The 11,393-nt window shown below is 42.3% G+C and overlaps 1 protein-coding gene across 1 annotated transcript in view; it reads right to left on the bottom strand.

Moving 5' to 3' along the window:
- The window catches only part of EPSTI1 (epithelial stromal interaction 1 (breast)), a 120,935-nt gene extending 109,548 nt beyond the window's left edge, over positions 1-11,387 (bottom strand). The window contains exon 1 of the mRNA XM_011974630.1: positions 11,009-11,387. Coding sequence (XP_011830020.1) covers positions 11,009-11,196 — 188 coding nt within the window. The 5' untranslated portion in view covers positions 11,197-11,387. The remainder of the gene's footprint in view (positions 1-11,008) is intronic.
- Between the last annotated feature and the right edge of the window lie 6 nt (positions 11,388-11,393).

Below are 11,393 nucleotides of genomic sequence, written 5' to 3'. Positions count from 1 at the left end.
CAGCCAGTCACAAAAAGAAAAAAAAATTTCTTAAAGCAGGGGCTCAGCTTTTCTTACAAGATTAGGTAGCATAGGTTTCTGCTCTCACTAGTACCATAGTAAAACAAACACTGGGCAATACTAGCCCTTGAGTTTTAATGATGGTAAATGTCTTCAGTTTTTCTACAGGACTTTAACGGATTTCCTTTTAAGTCTTCATATTTGCAGGGGGTGGGGGCCAGGGAATTACAAACATTACAGAACAAAGGAGCCATCATCAGCCGATTCTCTGATATAGAATAGACCCTTCAAATGCAGTCATTTCCCTTTGATTATTTTCTCTCCTCTTAAGCTTTTGTTTCAGATTCAAATACATTCTGAATAGACGCAATTAACCTTCATATGTATAACCTTACAGCACTCTACTGACTTTGAAGTAAGTAACCTTACTGTGTAATTGAACTAAGTTTCTTTTTTTCTCATTTCTGCTATGGTTCTACTGATTATTATAGGTATTATGTGTTTTCAAGCTTTCATCATCCTGTTGATTTATTGTTTCACCGTTCCAGCTGTCGAAGACTTTTTGAGCAATTCCCATTCATTTTTGATATTGTATTTGAACAAAAATGATTGCTCCCCAAGCCTTGGCAGACCACAAATGCATACCATACTGAGGAATGGAATCCAGTGCAGAAAAGTTGGAAATTCCTTCTATACAGGACCATAATTTCTACCCTCCTGCACAAACAGGAATGTAAATTTGATCTAATCAAACCAAAATTATTTTTTATTTTTATCCACTCTCTCTCTTCTGTCATGCATAGAACTGTGCTTTTCAAACTGTAGGAGGTAACCCTCTAATGGGTTATGAAATCAATTCAATGGATTTATTTTTAATGCACAAGAATAGAAACAGAGGACATCACATATAAAAAAGGTGAGAATTGTTTCGTGTCATTTTAGTTATATATACGCTAATATATACTCAGTCATGTACTAGGTCATGATGTCAAATGAATTGCTCACTGTAGGCTATGATCAGAAGTCTGAAAAAAAAGTCACTGGAAGTTACTATGTTGTTGAGGTTGCACAGTGAGAGTGAGATAACCGCTCTAATGTCAGAGATGTTTGAGCCAGAGAGACTCCATCTTGAATAGGGGCTGGGTAAAATAAGGCTAAAACCTACTGGACTGCATTCCCAGACAGTTAAGGCATTCTAAGTCACAGGATGAGATAGGAGGTTGGCACAAGATACAGGTCATAAAGACCTTGCTGATAAGACAGGTTTCAGTAAAGTCAGCTAAAACCCACCAAAACCAAGACAGCAACGAGAGTGACCTCTGGTTTTCCTCAATGCTACACTCCCACCAGCATCATGACAGTTTACAAATGCCATAGCAACATCAGGAAGTTACCCTAGATGGTCTAAAGAGGGGAAGCATGAATAACCCACCCCTTGTTTAGCATAAAATTAAGAAATAACCATAAAAATGGGCAACCAGCAGGCCTCGGGGCTGCTCTGCCTATGGAGTAGTCATTCTTTATTCCTTTACTTTCTTAATAAACTTGCTTTCACTTTGCTCTATAGACTTGCCTTAATTCTTTCTTGTGTGACCTCCAAGAACCTTCTCTTGGGGTCCGGATCAGGACCCCTTGCCAGTAACACTGACACCAGGCTACCCAGCTCACCTGTCATTTGTGAAAAGCAGCAGAACAAAGGGAATCCCCAGAGAAACTTTTCTCCTGCAAACTACTTCCCTATTCAAATCATTTTAAAACTATGGTGGGGTTCAAGACATGTTATCCCAAAATACGGACCTTGGCATTTGAGAAAACAGCAAAAGCAGGAAGTCCTCTCTGACCTTCTCCCATCTTTCTCCCTGAAGCAAGCCATACAAAATTTCTCTGACCGGCCGGGCGCGGTGGCTCAAGCCTGTAATCCCAGCACTTTGGGAGGCCGAGGTGGGTGGATCACGAGGTCAGGAGATCCAGACCATCCTGGCTAACACGGTGAAACCCGTCTCTACTAAAAATACAAAAAAATTAGCCGGGCGTGGTAGCGGGCGCCTGTAGTCCCAGCTACTCAAGAGGCTGAGGCAGGAGAATGGCGGGAACCCGGGAGGCGGAGCTTGCAGTGAGCTGAGATCGCGCCACAGCACTCCAGCCTGTGCGATGAGCAAGACTCCATCTCAAAAAAAAAAAAAAAAAAAAAAAAATTTCTCTGACCTTCCTCTAAGGTAGGCCATAAGATCCTCGTTTCAGAGGGATCCTCCCTCCTCCCTAAACCCATAGGAAAGGAATGGAGACACAGAGACACAGAGAATTTGAACAAACAGGCCTTGCTAAGCTTCCCCAGTTTATGTCATTAGACCATACACCTTTTTCACCAATCATACTTCTATACACTATCCACTCTTCATCAAACCTAAGCATAAAAAGACACCGTTTTCCCTGGTTCTTTGAATCTTCATTTTTGGAAGCTCCTATGTCCTATAAAACTTATGTTAAAGGAATGGGTATGCTTTTCTCTTGTTAATCTATCTTTTTTTATAGGGATATCAGCCATGAACCTAGGGATAGGTAAGGAAAGAAATCTTCCCCTCTCTGCAACTGTAAATGTCACATTACTGCCTCTATATTACCACTCCCTTTAGCCTATAGAACTTCTCTTTTCTTAATGTCAATATAAAACAATGACAGGGCTGGGCGCAGTGGCTCACGCCTGTAATCTCAGCACTTTAGGAGGCCGAGGCAGGTGGATCACGAGGTCAGCAGTTCAAGACCTGCCTGACCTACATGGTGAAACCCTGTCTCTACTAAAAATACAAAAATTAACCAGGCACGGTGGTGGGCACCTGTAATCCCAGCTACTTAGGAGGCTGAGGCAGGAGAATCGCCTGAACCCAGCAGGCAGAGTTTTCAGTGAGCTGAGACCGCACCATTGTATTCCAGCCTGGGTGACAGAGCAAGACTCCATCTCAGGGGGAAAAAAAAAAAAAGATGATAGGACCTTAGCTAGCTGCACTATCACTCCTTCTATCTATCCTCCCTCTATACATCATATTCAAGATCTAGAATTTGGTAGATAGATGTAGGTTTGAATACTGGTTCTGTCACTCAAAAAGCCATGAGATCTTGGAAAATCATTTTATTTTCAAGACTCAGTTTCCTCATCTTTAAGGTAGCAAATGGCTTATCATGAAGAAACTATTCAATAATGTACCTGACATACTTAACACAAGGTCTAGCACATGGTTAATCATTGAAAACACACGAGCTACTAAATGTTATTTTGGTTTGTCTCTCAGGAGTACCCAGTTTAATTATTCCAGGTCATAACTAATTTACTTCATGCTACAACAGGATTCCAATGCTTCATTACATTTCTCATTTCAAAAATAAGTCAAATAGTATTAGTATTAGTATCTGGTAATCATTGAGACATCTACCCAGCTCATTGAGGCATGTCATTAGTAAGAGTTAAATACTATCTGTTGCTTTATAAACTTTCTGCATGCTAAAGATTGACTTAAATAATCCCCTAATGAATAACCATCTATATTGAGCCATCAAGAAGATTGCTCATTACAATCAATCACAGATACTCTCTTCCAGTGTACTATTATTTCATAACATTAAAAAGAACTCCAGCATTATTCAATTCTCTATTTCCAGGGAAGAACACTAGCCTGATGCATTCAAGCCACTTAGCATCTATAAGCAGAGTTTTATAATTTTATTTTCTCATAATCATATAGAGAAGGAAATTGAAAATATGGACATTGCAGTGAGGAAGCAATAGTGAAAACAGTTCTAATATGCTCTAATAAGTTTGTAAAAACTTGCGCTTAATTTCAGAATATTGTATGTGGCTTATTCAGATGCAAATAATGTGAGTCAAAATGACTTAAGTTCTGTCTTAGACATAAGAAACCATACTTCAGGATTTCAGAAAATAGACACTAAAGAGTGATATTTATAAAAATTTAACACTATAACTTAGTGACTTTATTATTGTATATCCCACCTTGTATTCCATGTTATAATTCCAAAAAACTTTACAAAATTTAACAATGCTTTTTAAGGAGAAAAGAGAAAAATCAGGACTGGCCATGATGAACTGCTCTTACCAAACCATCATTGATTCTCCTTTTATCTCCCTTGAGAGTTTGGGGACGAAGAGAAGGATTACAAAGATTATTTCCTTCCCTCGAGCATAACAAACTGGTGGGATGCATTGAGATTGGATCAAGGAAATTAGGAAATGTGTTTTCTGGGCCCTAAAGGAGGAAATGAGAAAAAAAATGGGTTTCCCTAATCTGCATAGATAGCATGCCATCAACAGACATAAATAAGATGTCTAAGTGTTGAGGTTGCAGTAGGGTGTTTTAGAGACTGTATTAGTTTGAGTCCTTCAGAAGCTGACACCAAGACAGAGTTAGACATGCAAGAGATGGATAAGGGGGAATGCTTGTGAAGGATGAAACGGGGAGCAGGGGTAGGCAAGGAAAGCCTTGAGAACAAGACCGGGTCTGATTCCTATTGCCAAAACCTAAATAAAAGACAACGAGAGAGGCTCTCCTAAAGAAAATTATATTTATTCTGGATTGAGCATTGCAATGGGAATACAGTGGGTATGTTCAGCAAGGCAAAGGAAGACCAGGGTTTTTAAAGGAAAAGTGAGGAGGGTGATATAAGTTGTTTGAGACAAATATCCTTGGCTACAAGAATCAACAAGTGTAGAATCAATCCAAGGTTGGACAGACAGTTGCTAGGCAGATGTCCTTGCAAAAGTATTTTTTAAGGTTGTAGCTTTTGTGCAAAGTTGTAGTCTTTGCGGAGCCTTTTGTGAGAGTTCTTGTTATCAGGCATATGTGCGTGAGAATCCTCCCTTCATGGCCCCAGCTCCACATGTTTGACACAAGTGACCTCATTTGGAGTCTGACAACTTTCATTCTATGAAAGGACGGAAGGAAAGAGGATTGAGTAGCAAGATCCTCAGAGTGTTATACAGTTCTGAGAAAATCTTGGACAGGAATATGGGGAGTCTTCCAGCAAAAGTTGCCTAATAGAGGAGTCCCACATGGGCCAATAATAGGCTAGCTCTAAAACCATCCCAAGAAAATTGTATAAAATTGAGCAAGAGAAAAATAAAACAATAAAATGCAACCGGGCTTGCAGCAGCAATCATTAAGCCAGCTTGCCCTTTGGTCTACTTCCTTGTAGCCGGTTGCTGCTCGCTAGCCCAGCTTTGAGTTGTCCAACGGACAACCCCAGATTTTCTAGCCCCTCACTCTCCATGAATCCCCTTAAAAACCCTTGTCCAGTACCCGTGGAAGAAACAAATTTGAGGCTTGAGAATTCTTCCTGTTTCTTCACTGAGAACTTCACAATGATTAAACTCTTCCTCTGCTGCAAGTGCCATTGTCAGTGTATGGGTCTGTAGCTGCACAGACGGCATATAAGCCTAGCAGTTCTGCAACAGCACTGGCACCCTGGAATGCTCAGTCATTGGCTGGGACGGGTGCGGCACAAGCCAGCACTCACAGGCAAGGTGTAATGGATCCAAAAGCGTGGCAGCTGGGGCCGTCAGCTGACTATGCTCCCCACTGTAAGTTCTTCTGAAGACAATCTGAACAACAAGTTTCTCTGGCTGTTCAGAGGCCACTTAAACTCCTGTGATATAATACAAAATAAATATTTGGTCATGGTCCCTGGTTCCTGGGACAGAGTTCCCAAAACCCTTGGGATTCCCAGAGTGCTAAGTGTCTACTGTATGCTAATGACTGTTGGTGAGGTCCCTAGACAGCTAGCTTAAGAATCAAGACTGGTAGCTAGGCCGGGCGCGGTGGCTCAAGCCTGTAATCTCAGCACTTTGGGAGGCCGAGGCAGGTGGATCATGAGGTCAGGAGATCGAGACTATCCTGGCTAACATGGTGAAACCCCGTCTCTACTAAAAATACAAAAAAGTAGCCGGGCGTGGTGGCGGGCGCCTGTAGTCTCGGCTACTTGGGAGGCTGAGGCGGGAGAATGGCGTGAACCCGGGAGGCGGAGCTTGCAGTGAGCCGGGATCACGCCACTGCACTCCAGCCTGGGAGACACAGCGAGACTCCGTCTCAAAAAAAAAAAAAAAAAAAAGACTGGTAGCTAGAAAAACCAACTGTGAGATTGGAGGTTAAAACTTTCAGCCCCATCTCAATTTCTGGGGAGAGGAGGGGGCTGGAGATTTAATCACCAATGGCCACTGGACTTATTCAATTATGCCTAGGTAATAAAGCCTCAATAACAGTTATTGAACTATAAGGTTTGGGGGTCTTCCAGGTTGACGAACACATCAACGCACCCACCTAGACTATGGAAACTCTTCACACCCCACCACCTACCCCTTCATCCCCCAAGAGATGCCTTACGCATCTCTTCCACTTTACTGAGTTGTATCCTTTATGATAAACCTATAATCATAAATATAGTAATTTCTGCGAGTTTTGTGAGTCACTCTAGTGAATTATCAAAACTGGGGAAGGGGAGATGCATGGGAACCCCCAACTTTGTAGTCTGGTAGGGAGACATACAGGTAGCCTGGAGACTCCATTTGCAGCTAGTGTCTGAAGTCTGAAGTGGGGGGCAGTTTTGCAGGACGGAGCCCTTAATTTGTGGGGTCCACACTAACTCTGAGTAGTTAGTGTTAGAACTGAACTGTGGGACACTTAGTTGGGGTCAGAGTTAGTTGGCGTTAGAATGACATATTTGGTGTCAGGAAAAAAAAACAACACGCAACTCCTAATGATCCTGTAGACCAAAGCTCAAACGTCACGTCTGAGGAAAGATCTTCCTGCTCCCAAGACCAGCTCAGACCCTGGCTTTCCTTACAAGCTTGTCCAGCCCAGGGCCCACAAGGTGCATGTAAGCCCAGGCGACTTAGGATGGCTTTGAATGTGGCCCAACACAAATTCATAAACTTTCTTAAAACATGGAGTTTTTCTTTTGCGATTTTTTTTTTAAAGCTCATCCACTATCATTAGTGTTGGTATATTCTCTGTGGGGCCCGAGACGATTCTTCCAATGTGGCCCCAGGAAGCCAAACGATTGGATACCCCTGCTTTATAGTATACATATTTATTCACATTTTAATAAATGTCTGTCCCATCAATTAGACAGTAAGCTTCATAAGGGTTTATTTTTTGTTGAATAGTTATTTGTTCCTAGTTTTTAATTAGTTCTTTTAAGCTAGAGGTCCTCTCGTTCCATGGTGGTTATGAGGATTGAGAGTCAATATACATAGTGTGCTTCTACGTACTAGGCACTACATAAGTGCTATGGTTACCATTGCTCATGTTGAAATCTCTATAATACTAATACAAAGTAGGCCACAAAAATGTTAAGATTAACATAATTTACATACAAATTCAGCTCAAGTTAACTGTAAAATAAAATTCCATATTATAGGTTCGTTTTCAAAATATCTTTTTATTTTCCTCAAACAGCATCAAGCTAAAGGACCAGGTATGGTTAGACAAGTACAAGAATGAACTCAACCCTGTATTACTAGCACAGGCAAGACCCCATTTCCCAGAATTGGATAAAAACTAGGTAAATGCATGTCTTTGTCTTATATTTATCTAGAGGTGATATAAATAATGTAAAATATTTACAAACAAGCAGAACATTAAAAGGAAGGATAAAGGTTTACTTTGGATTAGAAGTTTGTGTAAGCTTTTCTCTCTTTTAATTTGTGTAGATAGCTTTGATATTTAAGGACAAGATAAAAATCACCAAGTAAAACTCATTGGGAAAGCCAGTATGAATTAGTAAATACTTGTAATAACTTAAATCCAAATTCCATCAAGAACTCAATCTTGTCTGAGAATCTATCAGAGGTACTCAGAATCATTTAATATATTGATAGTCATAGATTTTTACTAGTATACTTTGTTTCTATGCAAGTGGGTGGTTTATTTATTTATTTGAGACGGGGTCTCACTCTGTTAACAGCCCAGGCTTGAGTACAGTGGTACAATCACAGCTGACTGTAGTCTTGGAGCTCCTGAGCTCAAGCTATCCTCCTGCCTCAGCCTCTCGAGTAGCTGGGACACAGGTATGTGCCACCGTGCTCAAAAAAAAATTTTTTTTTTTTTTTTTTTGGATACAAGGGCCTCCCTATGTTACTCCTGGACTAAAGCAATCCTCCCACATTGGCTTCCCAAAGTGCTGAGGTTACAGGCATGAACCCCTGCACCCGACCACAAGTAGGTGTTTTAAACCAGTGTTTTCTTGTGTGTGTTTTTAACAAGGCACAAACACTTGACTTAAGGGTGATAGCATAGTACTTTATCAGGCATAAAGTTATGTTTTCTACATATATATGCGGAAAAATTAAAACCCTATGAAGTTATTGTCTCATATCAAGTAATGAGGAAACTGAGGCATAAAGTAGCTAAGGATTTTGTTCAAAGAGCAAGTGATGGCATAATCAGAACTGAACCCAGGTCTACCCGGCATCAGAGCCCATATTCCTAATCCCCACGCTGGGGATGCAGGAGGAAATTAATGGAAGGATGCACACAAAACAAGACAAATCTTTTACCATATAAATAAATTCACATTATGAGTAGACAAATGACGCTGTACTATTAAAGCACTTAACTCTATCCTCTTTTTGTTTGTTTTGTTTCGTTTTTGAGACAGAGTCTTGCTCTGTTGCCCAGGCTGGAGTGCAGTGGCACAATCTTGGCTCACTGCAAGCTCCGCCTCCTGGGTTCATGCCATTCTCCTGCCTCAGCCTCCCAAGTAGCTGGGACTACAGGCGCCCACCACCACACCCGGCTAAATTTTTGTATTTTTAGAAGAGACGGGGTTTCAACTTGTTAGCCAGGATGGTCTCGATCTCCTGACCTCGTGATCTGCCCGCCTCGGCCCCCAAAGTGCTGGGATTACAGGCGTGAGCCACCACGCCCAGCCTCTTCATTTTTTTAAATCAGAAAGTATTTCTAATTTTTATCCCCAAAATAAATAAAGACTTCTTTATTTTGGGGCGGGGGGGCACTAATTCTACTGAGATATGTGCCATTTATTTTCCTTGGTTTTCCAACTCCATTAAAGGAAACAAGTGAGAAAGTGAATCTAAGTAACTAATGGAGATGCAACAAAAATTCAAAGTTGTCCCAACAGGATCTCAGACATCAAACCCCTAAAAGGGAATATATAATTCTGTACTTACTGCAACTGGTTTATGTGAAAAAAAAAAAAAAAAAGGAAGACTCAGTGAGAGATAACTAAACACTTCCTGGTAGTTTTTAATGGTTTATTTGAAAATCTTTTTAGGAATTGCAAACCAGTGTGCAATGAGGTCTTCAGGGTATTAAGGCCTGGATAACCCATCCGAAAACTGCCTGTTTCTGAGCAGTCTGGTCTAGCAAGATTCCGGGGTAATTACAACCAAATAAGAAAATAGGTGCAACAGTTAATACTTATGTGATGATATGAGCTTGAAAATAAGTGGTTATATCTAAATAAATGCTTTTTAACAGAAAAAAGTAAAGCAAATCATGTTCATCATTAACTATTCATGGACATGAGACCATATGTCTATGACCTTCGTTACTGGTAAGTACTATAGCTTGCAGATATGCGAGTTACTTGAAAGTAATGGGCTGTTTCTATTGCGGCAAGACACCAATTATTCTGAGGAGGAAAGAAATGCAACAATCTCTAATTGATTTCCAGATTATCTACCCCGTCTAAGGGTAAACCTAAGCTGAATAATATTAAAGGCCTGGTACTTTCAAAAGCTAAGGGATGAAAGAAAATCTACTGTTTATCGGCCATAAGGTTATATACTGTTTCTTAGCAACCAGGGTTTGTCTTTCGTAGGACTAGAAGTCGATGAAAAAGGAGACACTAAAAATAAAACCATTCGGACAGTTCCAATTCACAGAGGCAGCACTTCAAAGGCAGTGATGTTGTGATAAACCATACTGCTGAGTTAAAGAAGTTCATTCCTTTGGCTGGAAAGAGAGGCTTATGACACTTGCATAATAAATGTTTCCCGGATACTCACTGCAGTCCCTGAATGAAAGACCAGGAATAAATGCTACCTATCTGTTCTTGCACAGAGCACATATCAACATCAGGGACAAGAGTTACTACGGTCACTCAGCTCCTCACTCACTCAGCTCCACTCCTCTGGTTGTAAGAGGCTAGTTTATCTGGGAGTCTTGCTGCGACACAGGCTTGCTCCTACCTAGAGGCAGAATTTGAATCTTCTACCCCATATCACATTTCTTGTTGACCCTTACCTGTTAGTGTCTGATATAGTAATTCCATTTAGGGCACCAAGTTTTGTTTTTTTTGTTTTGTTTTGTGTTGAGACAGAGTCTCGTTCTCTTGCCCAGGCTGGAGTGCAACGGTGAGATTTCGGCTCACTGCAACCTCCGTCTCCCTGGTTCAAGCGATTCTCCTACCCCCGCCTCCCAAGTAGCCGGGACTACAGGCGCGTGCCATCACACCCAGTTTATTATTTTATCTTTAGTAAAGACGGGGTTTCACCATGTTGGCCAGGCTGGTTTCGAACTCCTGACCTCAGGTGATCTGCCTGCCTTGGCCCCGCAAAGTGCTGGGATTACAGGCTTGAGCCAACGCGCCTGGCTGGGCACCAAGTTTTTAAAAAACAGTAAAGGAAAAGTTATTTCCATACTGGTTGGAGTATGAGCTCTGGAGATACCTGGAAAATGACATCTTACTGGACGCCTAGGCAGTTCCTACGCACCCACATCTTTCAATCCTGTAGCCAGTCACAAAAGTCAGAAAAGTAGCGTTCCTAGAAGGAACCGGGCTGGTTATTTGGACTGCAAACTAGCAAACTCTATTTATAAGGTAAGGCATGGATGCTTTCATTTAAGCAAATGAGCTTTCATTCCGTCAAAACCCCTGTTGTTCGGCCCCTGTGGCTTCAAACTCCAAGGACCAAGAAGGTGCTTGTATGTTTGGGGCCCGGGCTCCCGCCCCGAAGCCAGGTTGTTAAAATACTCACTGTCTCTGGCCTGCGTGCACGATGCTCTCCCGCGAAGGGCTCTCAGGGGCTGCCTCCAAACCCTGTCTCCGGTCTTCCAGCGGGCCCAGCTCCCCGTGCCGCCCGTAAGGGCCCCGGGGGTCCCGGGTCGGGCGGGAGGCAGGGGAGGCGCCGAGCCCGGAGCTCACCACTCTGCTGCGTGTGTACATGGTTCACAGCCCGCGGGTCCCGGGCCGCCGTCGCTGCGGGAGGGATGCGGCTGGGACGCTTAGCGAGTCTCCGGACGGGATTCCAAAGTGCAGAGGCAGCGGTTTTAACAGCTGAGTTTCGGTTTCTCAGAATCAGCGGCAAACTGCGCCCGCCCCAGAGAACTTCCCCATCTATTCTCCACGGAGGCCCCCTCCGA

This window comes from Mandrillus leucophaeus, unplaced genomic scaffold (assembly GCF_000951045.1).
Source record: "Mandrillus leucophaeus isolate KB7577 unplaced genomic scaffold, Mleu.le_1.0 Scaffold147, whole genome shotgun sequence".
Lineage (NCBI taxonomy): Eukaryota > Metazoa > Chordata > Mammalia > Primates > Cercopithecidae > Mandrillus > Mandrillus leucophaeus.
The sequence above is the reverse complement of the archived record's forward strand: the minus strand, read 5'-3'. Positions and strand labels throughout refer to the sequence as shown.